General features: G+C 35.2%; 3 protein-coding genes across 6 annotated transcripts in view; 2 read left to right on the top strand and 1 right to left on the bottom strand.

Annotated features, from left to right (window-relative positions):
• The first annotated feature begins 2,381 nt into the window (after positions 1 to 2,381).
• LOC125225334 (general odorant-binding protein 56d-like) lies at positions 2,382 to 5,049 on the top strand. Its single transcript, XM_048128987.1, has 2 exons — positions 2,382 to 2,645; positions 4,507 to 5,049. The coding sequence occupies exons 1-2, from the start codon at positions 2,595 to 2,597 to the stop codon at positions 4,861 to 4,863; spliced, it is 408 nt and encodes a 135-aa protein (XP_047984944.1). The 5' UTR covers positions 2,382 to 2,594; the 3' UTR covers positions 4,864 to 5,049.
• Positions 5,050 to 5,481: 432 nt separating this feature from the next.
• Positions 5,482 to 7,024, top strand: LOC125225331. Its single transcript, XM_048128984.1, has 2 exons — positions 5,482 to 5,619; positions 6,506 to 7,024. Exons 1-2 carry the CDS (start codon positions 5,563 to 5,565, stop codon positions 6,857 to 6,859), a joined length of 411 nt encoding a protein of 136 aa, XP_047984941.1. The 5' UTR covers positions 5,482 to 5,562; the 3' UTR covers positions 6,860 to 7,024.
• LOC125225329 (adenylate cyclase type 2-like) overlaps positions 7,020 to 12,428 on the bottom strand; it is a 43,666-nt gene continuing 38,257 nt past the window's right edge. For 3 of the 4 annotated variants that reach the window (XM_048128981.1, XM_048128979.1, XM_048128980.1), the window contains exons 10-19: positions 11,038 to 11,187; positions 10,606 to 10,750; positions 10,375 to 10,440; positions 9,836 to 9,972; positions 9,578 to 9,748; positions 9,146 to 9,470; positions 8,700 to 9,063; positions 8,180 to 8,611; positions 7,934 to 8,058; positions 7,020 to 7,692 (exon numbers count right to left, since the gene is read on the bottom strand). In XM_048128981.1, coding sequence (XP_047984938.1) covers positions 7,210 to 7,692; positions 7,934 to 8,058; positions 8,180 to 8,611; positions 8,700 to 9,063; positions 9,146 to 9,470; positions 9,578 to 9,748; positions 9,836 to 9,972; positions 10,375 to 10,440; positions 10,606 to 10,750; positions 11,038 to 11,187 — 2,398 coding nt within the window. In that variant the 3' untranslated portion in view covers positions 7,020 to 7,209. Of the gene's footprint in view, positions 7,693 to 7,933; positions 8,059 to 8,179; positions 8,612 to 8,699; positions 9,064 to 9,145; positions 9,471 to 9,577; positions 9,749 to 9,835; positions 9,973 to 10,374; positions 10,441 to 10,605; positions 10,751 to 11,037; positions 11,188 to 12,428 lie in introns of those variants that run through there. The other variant, XM_048128982.1, reaches the window with a different exon arrangement.

Raw genomic sequence — 12,428 nt, 5'->3', positions numbered from 1 at the left:
GCCACGCTCAGTGTAGGGTTCCGTAGTTTTTCGTATTTTTCTCAAAAACTACTTAACCTATCAAGTTCAAAACAATTTTCCTAGAAAGTCTTTAGAAAGTTCTACTTTGGTGATTTTTTTCATATTTTTTAAACATATGGTTCAAAAGTTAGAGGGGGGGGGGACGCACTTTTTTTTCCTTTAAGAGCGATTATTTCAGAAACTATTAATATTATCAAAAAATGATCTTAGTAAACCCTTATTTATTTTTAAATACCTATCCAACAATATATCACACGCTGGGGTTGGAATGAAAAAAAAAATATCAGCCCCCACTTTGCATGTAGGGGGGGTACCCTAATAAAACATTTTTTCACATTTTTTATTTTTGCACTTTGTTGGCGTGATTGATATACATATTGGTACCAAATTTCAGCTTTCTAGTGCTTACGGTTACTGAGATTATCCGCGGACGGACGGACAGACAGACATGGCGAAACTATAAGGGTTCCTAGTTGACTACGGAACCCTAAAAATCTGCGAAAATCCTGCCGCCAAAAAAATGGTTGTGGACAAGTCTGTGTCGTAGTTATGCAGAGGAGCGATAGAGTTGCATGTGGTTCACTATGGAGGGTGAGCGATTAGCTACTTGTCTACGGCCCTAAATGTCTTTAGTCCCACACCACCCTTAGGCCGTTTTCACATTATCCGATCTGATATCGGATCTTCATTTATGTATTTAATAGATCATTATTACTAAAAAACGATATATAACGCAAAAATTGCAGATTTAATGCCGATGGCACTCTCCTACAACAGTTTTTGTCCGAGGCACCATCGAACTGCCGATATCGGCAGGACGCTTCCGATCATTTTTGGCATGCCGGACCCCCCGCCAGTTGTCGGCCGATAATATTTGTTTGTGTGCGTATATAATGTAGGTATACGTTTGTAGTAGTGTACGTGACAAAAATGGCGTCTATTAAACAGCTGTCAATGATCGAAATTCAAATTAGTTCACAATTTCCATTGAACAAAAAAAAACCGGTCAAGTGCGAGTCGGACTCGCTCACCGAGGGTTCCGTACAAACTTTCAATAGTTGAATCATCAAAATGTTATTCATAGAACTCTACAGATTTGACTAAATCCCTCAAGACTCAATTTCCCACATAACAAGTAATATTTTAATATACAATTTTATTGTTAGACAACGTCCAAATAAAATCAAGACTATTCGACTTCAATAGTTTACGACTTACGACATGTCGCAAGGACGCTCCTGAACCGACCTCATTATATCAGGAAAAACGCGATGTAGGAAATGAGCGTTCAACGTACAGCGACATCTATCGGCAAATTGAGTAAACTAATGCGCGCGAGCTAGTATGGAGGATGATTTTTATGGAATAATTGTTTATTGCGTGAACCGATTTTAACCATTTTTCCTCTATTTGAAAGCAGGTAATTTCATTGTTATTTTGTTAAAAAATACAGGTACAATAAACACCCGCAAGGGTGTTGAAATTGAAAATGTAAATCTGAAAGAATTTTTTTATAAATTAAAAAAAAAGTTTTAAAGATACGTGTACGATTTTATTTTTCCTGTAATGTTCATTATAATAGCCATGTTTGGTGAAAATTTCATAAATTTATGTTGGTAAACTTCGGAGATAAGGGGGGGGGGAACGGTATTTTTTTACATTTTCCTTCAAAAAACATTTTTTTTCCAAAACCAAAAAATTATAAAAAATAGTTTTGATGTGTACAGTTTGAGCTCTTTCTAACGATATCCCACTTGACCTAGTTACTTGAAATTTTCAGTTTGCCCCCCTTTCATTTTGGCCATTTTCTATCATTTATATTAATTAATTAAATAAAAAATCTTTCAACTTGTAGAGGTTCACAATGTTTATAACTATTCCAAATTTCATATCGATAGCATAAGTAATTCTCGAGATATTTAACAATGTGACAGACGGACAGACAGACGGACAGAGTCGCACCATAAGGGTTCCTGTTGTACCTTTTTGGTACGGAACCCTAAAAAGGCTGTAATGCTTCGGTCCGAATTGCGGATACTAGTTTTTTCATCTTTTAGTAGATATAGTTGATTGTAAAATTATTTATTTTGCCTGACACTCTCGAGTATTTTTATGCCCGTTATTTTAATTTTACAATATAATATTTGGAATATAGTGCTTATAATTATATAATATAAAACATTTTTTTAATATTTTTTTATACAAAATCATACTTCATTGATTTGGACCAAATGCGTTTTATCGGTCCTACGTCCGACACAATCGGAAGCGTTTATCGGATGTAGGATGTCGGTCCGACATCCGATATCGGATCGGATAATGTGAAAACGGCCTAATGGAGGACTATATGCAAAGGTGACCTAAATAAACGTTAGAACTAATTTTATTGAACCTCCGGAAACATGTCAACCCTGACATAGCGGATTAATGATTTCCATAATATGTATTTCCTCGCACCTATATATGTATAGTCCGACTCGATTTCCTTCGTGATCTATATAAAAGGGGTCATTGTGTTGTCAGTTCATTCAGTAACCGCTTCAGCTGCTTTGAAACACCACTACTCTGCTAAAATGAAGACCCTGTTGGTATTAGCTGCATTTATTGCAGTCACTTGTGCCAATGTAAGTTATAAATATGCTTATATATTATAGTTTTGTGCATAGATTTATGATATACTAGCTTTTGCCCGCGGCTTCGCTCGCGTTAAATTTGAAAATTGCGGAATGCTCCTTACAAATTTCTACCCCCAATTTTAGGGAAGTGGGGGGTTAGAAAGAGAGAAAAAGTAGCCTATGTCATTCTCCATCCCTTTAACGATCTCCAATTCAAAATTTACGTCAATTCGTCACTCCGTTTTGCCGTGAAAGACGGACAAACAAACAGACACACACACTTTCCCATTTATAATATTAGTATGGATAAAAAGTTTCAGAAAAACAGTGGTAATTAAAAAATACACTCTGTTAGATCAGCGACCGAAAATAAGACTTTGCCTCTGACATAGAAGGCATAGCTTTTCTCAATCATGTACCTACTCGACTCCTAGCTTTGAACTGGTGTCTCGCAATCTTGGCGAATTCTCTATGCGTTTCACTAGTTGTAAGGTACAAGGGGCTGAAGGGGCAATCCTGATCGAAACATCATTTCAATTAAGTAATCGATATTTTGTCAAAATTTTACAGTAAGTAGGTATTCACCAGTGCTATGTGTCCACTTCCTGTCATGTGCACAATACTTACTGTAAAATATGGACAGTGTATCGGTTTCTTTATTTATGTACAATCAACCATTTTGAACCCTAGGCCACTGTAGAACTATGTCATAGTAACGTTATATATCAGATTGTATGAAATCTCTTACTGCTTGTCATTTTGACATGGTTGTAGAGTGGCCTAGGGTTCCAATTGGTGGACTCAAAGAGGATCGAGTATTATAGAGAGTTACTGTCAAAGTAAAATGTGTAATCACAGTGCATAGACTGCCATCTCTCTATTACACAAGCTAAAAACTGTTGATATGTGTTAAAAGTTAAAATGTCAAATATTAATATTAGCGCCATCTAGCCGAGCGTCCCCCAAAGGTGTATCGTCATCTAGTTCACCGTACCTTTTTAGGGTTCCGTAGTCAACTAGGAACCCTTATAGTTTCGCCATGTCTGTCTGTCCGTCCGTCCGCGGATAATCTCAGTAACGGTTAGCACTAGAAAGCTGAAATTTGGTACCAATATGTACATCAATCACGCCGACAAAGTGAAAAAATAAAAAATGGAAAAAAATGTTTTATTAGGGTACCCCCCCTACATGTAAAGTGGGGGCTGATATTTTTTTTCATTCCAACCCCAACGTGTGATATATTCTTGGATAGGTATTTAAAAATGAATAAGGGTTTACTAAGATCATATTTTGATATTATTAATATTTTCGGAAATAATCGCTCCTAAAGGAAAAAAAAGTGCGTCCCCCCCCTCTAACTTTTGAACCATATGTTTAAAAAATATGAAAAAAATCACAAAAGTAGAACTTTATAAATACTTTCTAGGAAAATTGTTTTGAACTTGATAGGTCCAGTAGTTTTTGAGAAAAATACGCAAAACTACGGAACCCTACACTGAGCGTGGCCCGACACGCTCTTGGCCGGTTTTTTTCTGTATGGTTTTGAGGTACGTTTTTTTCTTAGACTTAATCTGTCTATACGGAATTACATAGGTATGTCTTTGGTTGACTGTACTTACCTTCCGAAAAGCCTTGTAGTATTTAAGATTAGCAGTTAAGTTCATAAATGCATGTATGTTTCTTAGAAATAAACAGATTAATTTTTTTTATTGTAGTTTTAGTAGTTTTCACCAAGTACTTTCGGAAACATTTTTTTATTCAAAACAGGGCGGTAACAAAATACATACAAACTATAAAGATATACAACACATATTTACTAGCGTATTTATATATTTTTTTGAGTTTGTCTAAATTAGTTTTTTTTTTGTAGAATGTGCATCTATCACAATCGCAAAAGGACAAAGTTCACCAGTATACCTTAGAATGCATGAAGCAATCCGGGGTCAAACCCGAAGTATTGGCCGAGGCGAAGAAGCAGAATTTCAAGGACGACGAAGCGCTGAAGAAGTTTATGCTTTGCTTCTTCCAAAAGTCCGGGATCATGGACCGGGATGGAAGGTTGAATGTGGACGTCGCTTTGTCGAAGTTGCCTCAAGGCGCTGATAAAGTAGGAGTTAAAAAGGCTCTGGAAGAGTGTAGGGCAAAGAAAGGCAGAGACTCCGCTGATACGGCTTTTGAAGTTTTCAAGTGTTATCATCGCGCTACGCCCACTCATGTTGTTTTTTAACAAATATAATGATCATGTTTACATTGTCTGTACATATAAAAAAATCGTATGACTAATTCTTTATCTCGTAGTTGATTCATGTTGTTGTATTTATTTGTAACTTGTCTCAGTTTTGTAGGATTAGTTTAGTTTATGCGTTATATGTTTCTATTTATCGATTGTTTGTAAATAAATAAATTGCATTAAAGCTCAGGTTTTATTTACGAATTCTAATAGTATTTAGAGGTAGGTATAAGATAGCATTTTCAAAAATTCACGTACCTAATACTTTGATTTGTGAAAATTTTTGTTAGTAGGTAGGTAGGTAGGTAGGTAGGTAGGTTAGGTAGGTAGGTTAGGAGTTAGACCGTCTTCTTCTTCTTCGGTCTTACTCTAGGTAAAGTACAGTTTATATGAGGAAACTTAATCCTAAAATGTATTAATCCTGAATTTAAAGTACTTACTTTTTACTTAAGAGATTAACATAAGTTAAGTGCGCCATAGTACAATAAGCATTTAACATAGACAAGGAAAAATTGATATCAGTGTCCGATCTTAATTTCAACTAGCTTTGCCGGTAAGTAACCTAACGACCAGCTCGACTAAATTATCCTCAACCCATGTAGGCTATATAAAAAGGATTTGAATAGATTACACCTCACTTGGCTTCAAAGGTCGCTGACAAACCAGGCATTTCCATCTACGACCAGTGTCTTTAAAATGCGTTACGTAACCGCCTTGTGCTTAATATTTGCCTTGGAGTGTGCTTGTGAAGTGGTAAGTGTTTTCTTTTATTTTTCTTGTGATTTGAAAAATGAAAAAAAAAAGGGGTCATATAAGTCGCCGTAGGCTCAGTCAACAGATTTTTGAAAGAAGTATAGTATATTTTTAGAATTAAATACGGTAGCTACTCGTACAAATTAATTTAATGGAAAATTATGGTAGCGCTATGGTAAATGTTTATACCTATTAGATATATATGTGTAAGAAGGTAGTTTTCTTTTAATAAAATAGAGATTTCTTTTAGTAGAATTAGTCTACATCTTTCCAAATCTTTCTTATTTTGTCATTCAAGCACGGCGGCTTTCTTCTTTCCCAAAATGAAATTTGTTCGTATAAAAGATTTATAATTATTATATAATTTGAGATAAAGAAAAACTCACAATGAGTAAGGTAGATGCATTTTAGGGGACCCTACCGTATTTTAAAAATTCGATCCTCCCATATTTTTTTCTTTTGTTTATTGTGGAACGAATTCAAGGTATAGTAATGTCTAATTTAGAGTAAAGTACATATTTTATTTGTGTTTATTAAAACTGAAAGCATGGACGACCTCTACTTAGATCAATAGGTACTTAAGCGGCGTCGCATTTCAGACTTTGAGCGCTCGAAGTATTCCACAGATTTAGGGCCGACTTTCACCGAGCGCTTAAATTTTATTGTATGGGAAGTTCCATTCTGCTGCGTGACGAGATTTAAGCGCTATTAGTTAACAATCCGTTATCTTCGTCCGTAAGAAAGAAAGAAAATTCGAAACAAAAAATAAAATAAAACAGGGTCAATATTCAAATTGCGGTAGCGAGTGTACGGACCCCTAAAATTTACCTAAAAATTCTGAATCGCTTTTAAGTGATCGATTTTACAATAAGCTTTTTAATTTCAGGTTATACAATTAGAACCAGAAAAGGCCGCAAAAGTAATTGAAAGTGCTATCAAATGTTCTAGCAAACACGGGCTTAATTTCGATGTACTGGAACGACTTAGAAGTAAAGAGAGAACAAAAGATGAGAAATTTCTAAAGTTTTTATATTGCACCCTTGATGACCTTAAAGTGGTGAAGAAAAATGGATATTTTATTGAAGAAGAAGCTCTGAAATTTGTACCGAAACAACATCAAGCAGTTCTAAAGAAGGCTCTAGAAGAATGCAATAAGAAACAAGGAAAGGATCGCATAGATGTGTTGTATAATGTTTCTAGATGTATGAGAGATGATAGCAATATACGCGTGACAATCTAAATTCTATGGTTAAGTGATGTCCTAAGTAGGGACTTGTTTAGTATTTTTATCGTAAGGAAAAATAGATGTAACTATAAGTTTTAGGATAGTATGTAATATAATATGAATAGATGATCTATAATCAAATAGATTTTAAGAATAATAAACTTCATAATAAATAATTCATTTCTATATTTTCAATATTTTAAATTAGGAACTAGTCTACAACTAAACATATAAAAGGCACAATCAATGGTTACACGAGACATTCTACTTTTCTAATCGAAGACCCGTTTTTTCCATATGGTAGATCCTTTTGGATCGCATACATAAACTAGGACAGTACACTTTCCCGAGATTACTACAAAATATCAACAACGAGTTTCCATAACTTCATTTTCGGAGTCTATATACTCGTATGTATCACTGTGCGCTGAAGACGACATTGATATGAAATCATCACTAATAGAATTACTTGATGTTACGCCAGTTAGAACTTCGGTGTCGTTTTCATCTTCTAAGTCTTCGCTCATAGACAATGCTTCACAGTTGCCAACACTATGTACTGAACTCTGTTTTTCACTGTTTACTGACATCTGCCTTCCACTATTACCTGATAGTCTATTATTATAAAGAGGAAAATCTGGATCATAGTCTGACTCGGATGAGGTAATGTTACGTACACTATAATGTCGGTTTCTGTAATTACACATGTCTCTTTTAACTAAATCATAATTTTCGTCGAGTGGGACGAAAAATGTCTTGATGTAGCCAGCTCCTTTGACAAATGTTTCCCCACGATACATTGTTACTATTCCACACTCTTCCAGGATCATTGCCGTTTCTTCTGTCACCTGTTGAATGAAACAGAATGAATTGGTTTTGAGAATTCGAAGTTATTTAAATATTTAATTATTTTTATCAGCCTTTTAATTTAGTTTACACCACTGTTAGGCAAGCCTCTCCACGCTTTTTCCATTTAACCTTGTAATTTGTACATGTCTGGATAAAATGCATCCAAGTCGATCCGTCATCTCTTTTTCGGTCTTCGGTTATTTATATTTACTTAATAATATTATTATTTTTATTTATTACCTGGATTTTACCAGTTAAACCAGTTGAATCCATCCGCGAAGCCATATTAACGGCATGTCCCCAAATATCATATAATGGTTTAATAGAACCAACTACTCCAGCTGCAACTTCTCCGTTAGAAATTCCTGAAACGATTTTGTTATTTAAGTAGTAATTTGAACCATAATGCCGGTAGGTGCCGCAATTTCTAAGCAGATTGACCAAAAGGTTTACAAATACATTAAAGTAGAGATTTAAAATTCTTACCAATGCGTAGATTTAGTCCTTCGAAACATTGGAATGATCCGCGATTAAAATTATGTAGTTGCATCATCATAGCAGCAGCAAATTCTACCATCGTGATTACTATCGCACGGTTGTAAGGAGTGTTTTGTCGGCGGTCATGATTAAATTCGGAATCTATTGATTCTCTTCTATTAGGGTCCAACCCGCAGGCGGCCATATACGTCCAACCAGCCATTTTAATCTTTTCCACTTTGTACACCGATGTGCCCGTCAGAAGAAGTCTGTCGAAATCTGATATTACTTCGTCCAGTATACTCAACATTAATTTATCGTCTGGGTTTTCTTCAATACCCAATTTGTAGTCTGTCAGAGACGCAAACATTACCGCCACATTGTCGTATTTTTCGTAGTACAGTTCGTCTATAGATCTATTTAAATCCAAGTATACTTGTACTGGAAGAACAAAATAAAATTAGTTACAAACTTATTGTATGATAATTTAACATTTAACAATATATATGTCACAACAGTCAATACAAACCTACGTGTGCCGGCAAAATGTTTTCTAAAAGCATATTGTTAACTTTCAACATAGTCTCAGCTTCTTGTTGTTCTTCTGTAAGCTGCAACTGCCACAAGTGATCTAATCTGTTTCTATATTCAGTGGTTCTATCAATGAAATACAGCGTGATCGTTATAAAGACAACGGATAGCGTATGAGACACACGGGGATCCAATCCCACATTAAACGTGGCATCTTCTGCGAAAAATGAGGTTTTTATTTCCCACACTACCCATAGGTAAAATATGGTCATTCCACCAGCAACGATCCATTTAAAAATAAAAAATACTCTGCTAAACAAAAAGTTTAGTAGTAAAGCTAAACCCCAACATTGTGTCACGTGCTGAAAGACAAACAGTACATTTAGAACATTTTATTGCAACACGCATATTACAAGCATTCTTGAAAAATATAACAAATATTACCCACGAAGAATAACAGTTCGACAAAACTGTGACTGCTTGAATGTCAGGATCATCGGTTTTAACTTCTATACATTCGATCACACTGACCATAGAAGTTGCCGCTAGTGAGATACTAATAAGCAAGTATATGGCCGTCCTTAGTTTAGCTGATCTGGTAATACTCTCTGATATGTCGTATATCCTCCGTAGGAAGCGATTTCGAGGTTGCTCCAATCCTTTATATTTGTGCCAGAAAAATTGAAACCAAGTTAGTGGTTGCATAATTACAAGGCCCACTATAAGAAAAAGAACGGCGACAAATGTGTACCAGAGAAAACAGCAATACCTGAAATACAATTATATTAACTAGTACATAATAATTAAGTACCTATTTAAGTAACCATCATAATCATTGAACATCGAATTATCAAGTTATCAACTATAAATACTTACCAGTCGGTAGTCAAAGCATTTATAAATGCTATCAGCAAAGATATGATGAGACAGCATGTGATGTAATACTTGAAAAGTGGGTCCGGTAATAACAAAAACGTCTTTTCAAGTTGATAGTTTTCGAACATCAACGTAAATCTGTTCAGCTTAGATTCCTTTTTGAAATGTTCCCTAAAATGTAAAGTTAATATTTGTATAGGATTTATAACATATTTATTGAGTATATACTGTGTTCTGTTTGTCTGTGTAGGTACTTACTTTCCATTGGTCATATCTTCGATTTCCTTTGCCATTTGAGCGTCGGCTGCTTTCAACATCTGCTGATATTCTACCAAATTTTCGTCCATAAAAGTTGTGGTTCTCCGATAATTTGATTGATTTTTATTTTCCGACCGCTACTGAAAATACAGTGTCGAGTTATTTTATTTCGCAAATTTTGTACCAAATAAGTAATTTAAGTTCAAACAATGTAGTAGGAGTAAGTAGTATGTAGTAAAACACCTTACTGCACAAAACAAATTACATAAAGGACCTACAGAGAATATTATAAGAGTGTACAAAGGCGAACCTAATCCTTTAAGGCCTACTTGCACCAACTACTCAGGGTTAGCGGGCTGTCATCTGTCAAATTCCATATAAAATGGTGGGTTAACCCCCGGGTTAACCCCCTATATTCGTTGGTGCACGTAGAGATGTTTGGTGATGATAAATTTTAGTTATACTTCAAAGGGCCGGGTAGAACAGGTAGGTATATGCATTAAGGAGTTTTATGTATTTGTTTATAGATGTTGACTTACTCGTTTTTTAATCATTTTGCTGAATCCAACTGATGCTCTACGGTACGGCTTATATTCTGTAATAGGCTGCAAATCAATTAATTCAAAAAAATCGAAATATTTGTAAACAATGAAAGTAAAATTGATATTTTTCTTGGACATCACATATGATTAGAAATTATTTATATTTAATATGATTGGTAGGTAAAATATATTTTTTTTTAAATAAGTTTACGAGTATAAAGAACTTACTCTGTCTGGCCTGGAGAGTAAAAATGTTTCTAATTTATTTTCTAAAATAAACGGATGGTTTTGAGATTCAAAATTTGGTTCGATTATATATTCTCTAGCGTAGTCTATCAATAATTCCAGGGTTTGCTTGGTCACGTGAACTTTTCTGAAATGTAAAACAATACCTAAAATGTAATACTTGCGTGATAGGTACACTCATATCAATATTAGTTGCTTAGGTAGACACTTCATATTATTATCACTGTGTCAAAACAGGTACATAACAAAACAAAAATTAAATTATATGACTGTACATTGTACAATACTGTACCATAAGTTATTAGCAGTCACCGCCTCCTTGGTATTCTGAATTTTTAGATACGATGTTTATACAGGACAAAATAGAGTTGTGAATGATATTTTACAAGTAGGTAGGTAGCCGCAAATCCTTACCCTGCTTTCCCTGTAGATTCCATCTTATTAGCTATAGTGGCATCTTTAGACCAGATATCGAATTGCCACTTTCTCATGCCTATCAGTCCACTTAGAATGCGTCCGGAATGTACTCCGATTCTCATGTCGATGTTCAATGACCGCTTCTCTCTGAAATCATTAATTTCAATAAGATCAGGGTGGCTAGCCGAATGGCACAATCGCTCACGAAACGCTCACGAAACGAGTCGGAGAAATGCCATTCGGCTACGGGACCAGGCCAGGCCCCGTAGCCGAATGGCATTTCTCCGACGCCAAACGAAAGCGATACGCCGCTGGCTCTGTCGCGCCAATACGCAAGCGCGATAGAGATAGATATCTACTAGCGCTTCGTTTCGTGAGCGTTTCGTGAGCGATTGTGCCATTCGGCTAGCCACCCTGGCAGGCAATCATGGTCGCGCGATAAAACATACCGGGTAATAGTACCTAAACAGTTCGTTTTATTTGGTGCAAGAGTAATTATATGATTTTTTTAAAAGGACGGTTTAACACACGTTTATCCTATTGCTATTGGCGACATGTTTGGAATCTACCGGCGATACTTCATCAGGCATACTCGTAACGTAACCCGTTGTTTTTCAATTTTTTAATTATGTATTACAAAAGTTTAACCCTCAAATGCATAGTAGTATATATGCATCACATATTTTTGACTCTATACGTCATGCATTTAAGTGTTAACTTGTATAATGTAAGAATTTCCTACAAGTGTTTGTCTTACCCCAGACAAACACTTGTGTCTCATATTATAAAATGGTTAGCGTTCTAATCTTATATATTTAAATTTGCTTGCAACTACTGGCTACATTGCAGTTTTAGGATTAAACAGTTATAAAAAAACCGGCCAAGTGCGAGTCGGACTCGCCCACCGAGGGTTCCGTACAAACTTTCTTTCAAACTACCTAGTAAAAATAATCTCATATTTTCATATAACTCTAATGACTTGACTAGAAGACAAAAGTATAGGTACTAATGAGTATTATTGTGTATAGCGCCATCTCCCGGTCAATTTGCTAACTAATTTGCGCGACCTGGTTTTTCAAGGATAATTCTTTATAATGTTAACCGATTTAAACAGTTTTTACTTTATTGGACAGAAGATGGTTTACGTAACATCTCTTATTAATTTGAAGTACGATGTGCATCCGCAAGGGTGGGTAAATTGAAAGTGAAAATCTGAAAAGTTTTTTGTGAATAAAAAAAAAAGTATTCAAAATACAAACACGATTATATTTTTCCTGTAATATTTAGCATAAAACCAATGTTTACTAAAATTTTCATAATTTTTCGTTGGTAAACTACGGAGATAAGGGGGGGGGGGGGGAACGGTATTTTTTTTTTAATTTTCCTTC

The sequence above is a fragment of the Leguminivora glycinivorella genome, chromosome 4 (assembly GCF_023078275.1).
Source record: "Leguminivora glycinivorella isolate SPB_JAAS2020 chromosome 4, LegGlyc_1.1, whole genome shotgun sequence".
Taxonomy (NCBI): domain Eukaryota; kingdom Metazoa; phylum Arthropoda; class Insecta; order Lepidoptera; family Tortricidae; genus Leguminivora; species Leguminivora glycinivorella.
This window is presented reverse-complemented; position numbering and strand designations above follow the sequence as displayed.

Bases quoted from the DNA above. Each gene is read 5' to 3' on its own strand.
- LOC125225334 (XM_048128987.1), top strand. From the start codon at position 2,595: ATGAAGACCCTGTTGGTATTAGCTGCATTTATTGCAGTCACTTGTGCC. The intron at 2,646-4,506 runs GTAAGTTATAAA...TTTTTTTTGTAG, and splicing joins TTGCAGTCACTTGTGCCAAT to AATGTGCATCTATCACAATC.
- LOC125225331 (XM_048128984.1), top strand. From the start codon at position 5,563: ATGCGTTACGTAACCGCCTTGTGCTTAATATTTGCCTTGGAGTGTGCT. The intron at 5,620-6,505 runs GTAAGTGTTTTC...TTTTAATTTCAG, and splicing joins TGGAGTGTGCTTGTGAAGTG to GTTATACAATTAGAACCAGA.